This window comes from Ambystoma mexicanum, chromosome 13, assembly GCF_040938575.1.
Source record: "Ambystoma mexicanum isolate Mex_15411 chromosome 13, UKY_AmexF1_1, whole genome shotgun sequence".
NCBI lineage: Eukaryota > Metazoa > Chordata > Amphibia > Caudata > Ambystomatidae > Ambystoma > Ambystoma mexicanum.
Window position 1 is genome coordinate 768765729 of NC_090938.1, and position 4181 is coordinate 768769909.

The 4181-nt window shown below is 40.8% G+C and overlaps 1 protein-coding gene across 1 annotated transcript; it reads left to right on the forward strand.

Moving 5' to 3' along the window:
• Positions 1–378: 378 nt before the first annotated feature.
• LOC138521929 (zinc finger MYM-type protein 1-like) lies at positions 379–3836 on the forward strand. The gene is made up of 2 exons (XM_069635106.1): positions 379–645; positions 1495–3836. The coding sequence occupies exon 2, from the start codon at positions 1513–1515 to the stop codon at positions 3631–3633; it is 2121 nt and encodes a 706-aa protein (XP_069491207.1). The 5' UTR covers positions 379–645; positions 1495–1512; the 3' UTR covers positions 3634–3836.
• The last annotated feature ends 345 nt before the right edge of the window (positions 3837–4181 follow it).

Consider the following 4181-nt stretch of genomic DNA (forward strand, 5'->3'; position numbering starts at 1 on the left):
AAACATGGTGCAAGTTCCTGGGCATCATGATCTAATAGCAGTGCCTGGCAGAAGCTTACACTGTATGCACAAGGCCAAAATGTTGGCTTTGTCAATGCTTGTGTTTGAACAGGATCTCAGTGGCTTTGCCAATGCTGTTTTTAACAGGACTTCAGCGAAGGACACGTAGAGTGCTTATAAATCGGGTGCCTGAAGGGCTGCAGCAAATCAATTTTGTAATGTGAGCTCCGCAAAGCGCACTTTTAAAGCCCCAGAACGAAAACATTACAAAAATGTATATATTGCAGGCAGCGTTATACAACTGATGACTGGCACATGGTGGTAGTTGCTGGTACTTTCTTTACACATGGAGGTACTAATGATTATTCTGGTGCAGCTTCAATGTTACAAGCAGTTAACTCTCTCTCCTTCATGTGTGAAAACCATTTTAATACTGCTCTGAGCCTATGTTGCCCTTTCTCAGATCAGTCTCTCACTTTCTCTTTACAGACAATCAGCAACACCTTACATGAACAAATCCAACCAGTCCAGGGCAATTGTGCAACTAAAAACATCGAACTTCAACCTCCACAGTGCACCTTCCGGGATTTGGATTTCCCATAGCCTGCGAAGGAGTTCATTGCAGTGACCATTCTCCAGAACGAGGTGAGCTAGCATGAGTCTTTTGTAGGGTTTGGTGCTCAGGACACTCCAACTCTGTTTGTGTTCATCTGTAGTAAAGAAGGCACACAGCTATCTTGTTTACATTTTTTTTTTAAAAAGAAGACCATGTTTGTGGGTATCAATGAGGTGGGGGAAAATGTGATGAACAGTACAGACTACAGATACAGAATGGCATCTATGACTAGCTGAGAGGGTGGCATGTGAAAATGGAAAGTCATACATATAATGCAAAAAGGCCTGCTTATGGTTCAACGGAAGCAAACCTGTCCATTTGGAAACTGTTTTTCGAAGGATAGGATTGGGTGGTGGTTCCCACTTACCTCATGATGTCCTGGTATCTTCCAGTTTAATGGTATACAGTAATTTGTTTTACTGCTGTAAAATCCCACAGTCTTTCAAACATCAGAATACCTTCTTTCTAATCTTCACCATTGCTCCCACAGTGCTTGGGAGGGGTTGGGGTTGTGTCATGCGTTCAGAAAAATGTCCCTACATTCTAAACAATGTGTTTTTTAGAACAGTATTAACAGAACAAACTTGCCTCATTTCTTCCATAAGTACTCATTTGCCAAACAAGCTGCAATACGTATTGTGTGGCTGGTGTCACATTTGCTTATGGGCATGTGTGTTAACGCATGCATAGATAACATCGGCAATTATACTCAACTGTACTGGTCGATGATAAGTACAGCAGAGTTGTGTATAATTGCAGACGCTATCTGTGTCTAGTACCGACTAATTATACTTATGTGTTATTGAAGAGCATACCTAACAATGACTACATGATCCCATCTACATATACATGTACATAATCATTTTGCTTATTAACAGGTGTCACTGTTGCCGAAAATGAATTCAGTGGACCAATTACTCTCAAAACCATTTTCCGGACTCGCACACACTGAAAAACTGGAGGTGAAAAGACTAGGGCCTGATCGGCCAGATGTAAAAATTGAACAGTCCGCAAAAGATAGGGGAAAGGCTTACACACGCACATTTTCCATGGTGTGGTATGAAAAGAAGACATGGCTCACTGGTAGCATTGCTAAGCGGTCTTTGTTCTGCTTCCCTTGCCTGCTGTTTGGAGGTGAAACGGCCTGGACAAAAACCGGAGTCACTGACTTAAAGCATTTGTCAGAAAAAACCAAGAGACATGAATCGTGCAAATCTCATATTGAGAATATATTACAGCTGCGCATGTTGGGAAGTGTGAACATTGCAACACAGTTGGATGATGCCTATCGCCGGAGCGTGATGAGGCATAATGAGGATGTGGATAAAAACCGATACATCTTGTCAAAGTTAATAGACTGTGTGCGTTTTTGTGGTGCGTTTGAATTGGCTTTACGTGGCCATGATGAAACTGAAGACTCTTTAAATCCTGGTGTGTTTAGAGGCCTGGTGGATTTTGTATCCAGCATAGACAGTGCAATGGAACTACACTTAAAAAATGCAACAGTATTCAAGGGCACTTCAAAAACAATTCAGAATGAACTGCTGGACTGCATGCTCACGGTCACCAGAGAGATCATTGTAGAGCAGTTAAAATGCACTGATTATGTGGCTATTCAGGCAGACGATACAACTGATATTTCCACTAAGACTCAGTCTGTGCTAGTCTATCGCTACATTGATGAACGATACAGAATTGTTGAAAGGTTTTATGGATTCTCTGATCTGAAAGACTCTAGTGCGCAGACCATTGCTACTGCCATAATGGAAAAATTACACAAAGTATTCCCTGAAGATTGCCACAAAAAAAAAGTAATTGCGCAAACATATGATGGTGCGAGTGTAATGAGGGGGGTGTCTGGTGGAGTCCAAAAGAAAGTAGCTGAAGTGTATCCAAATGCACATTATGTACATTGCTATGCACACCAGCTTAACCTCATCATTGAACAGGCTGTTTCAAATATCTCACAAGCTCGAGTTTTCTTTTTGGATATCTCTGGCTTCTGTACATTTTTTTCTCGTTCTCCAAAAAGAACCGCAGTTCTAGATGAGGTTTCAGATTCCAGACTTCCAAAACCATCTCGCACTCGCTGGAGCTACCATATTCGGGTAGTGGAAGCCATATATCGGCACAGGGAAGCACTCCGTACATGCTTTGAGAAAATTATTGAAAGACGGACTGATTTTGAGGGGGTTACTGTGCATGAGGCCCAGGGATTCATTCGAACTCTGAAAGAGAAGGAGTTCCTTTTCTTCCTTTTTTTGTTCAATGACATAATGCCCCATGTCGACATTTTATATAACCAGCTTCAGAAGCGAGACATTGACTCTGTGTATGTGCAGAAAGCTACTGAAACTTTTATCAAGTGCATTGGCAGAGTACGTGAAAGCACTGACAATCTGGAAGCTAAATTTCCATCAGAGGCAACTTTTTCAGGTCGCAATGCAAATATGAACACTTTGAATCGTTTGGCTAAAGAAGTATGTGATATTATAGTTACACAAGCCCAAGAACGCTTTGCATTTACTAACCACTTGGAGGGGGCCAAATTGTTGCAGAGTGACCTATTTCAAACACATGGACAGTCTTTTCCCAATGAAGCACTGAATGCAACTGTCCAAGCGTACCCCATGTTAAACAAGGAAAGACTGCGCACTGAGCTTTCAATTGTTTATGAGAGACCAGAATTCTGTAGTTCAAGTGGGGCAATTTCTTTATTAAAATTGTTCGTTGAAAACAATCTCGAAGAAGCATTTAGTGAGACAATGCAGTTATTAAAAATTCTGATTACTACACCCATGACAACAGCTGAGTCTGAGCGCTGTTTCTCCACCCTGAAGCGAATTAAAACATTCTTGAGAAACACAATGACTGAGGATCGTCTGAATGCTTTGGCCATGCTGTCCATGGAAAAACAACTAATTCAAGAGATCCCTGACTTCAATACACGGACTATTGATAAATTTGCCTCTCTGAAAAATAGACGTGCACAATTTGTGTACAAACTTTCAAAATGATTGACCAGTGAATGTTCTGTTACAAACGAGCTATTTGCAGTTATTTTGTGGGTTACCTTGAATTCTTTGTTTCAATGGCCTTATATATGTTAGGATTTTGTTTAAGGTTGCAGTGATCTATTTGACAGAACAGTGAGAAATGTGAAGTATGTTTTGATGTTATGGTTGTTGGTTGATAATAAAGCACTCAACATAGTAAACTATTTCTGTTGCATTTTTCTCCATGCAATATGTATGTGCCATTTCTGAGACCTGTGCATTCCACGTGTTGCAACTTTGAGCAACTGACGCAATGGCAACTCAGCGAGGCAGACAGCCATTAGAGGTAGGACAAATATGTCGCATTAATTAAGTGGTTAAAAACTAAAGTCATATTTTAGCTTAGTTTCCCCCTTTCAGAAAATGCCTCAAATCCCACCTTAGTAAGAGGATGAACGCATGTGAATGCCAGTAACAGCATGACAAACATGTTTCCATCATTACTGACTATATAATGAATTTATTTATGCATACACCATAGTACCAGCTATTCCCAGTACAAGCTGCTG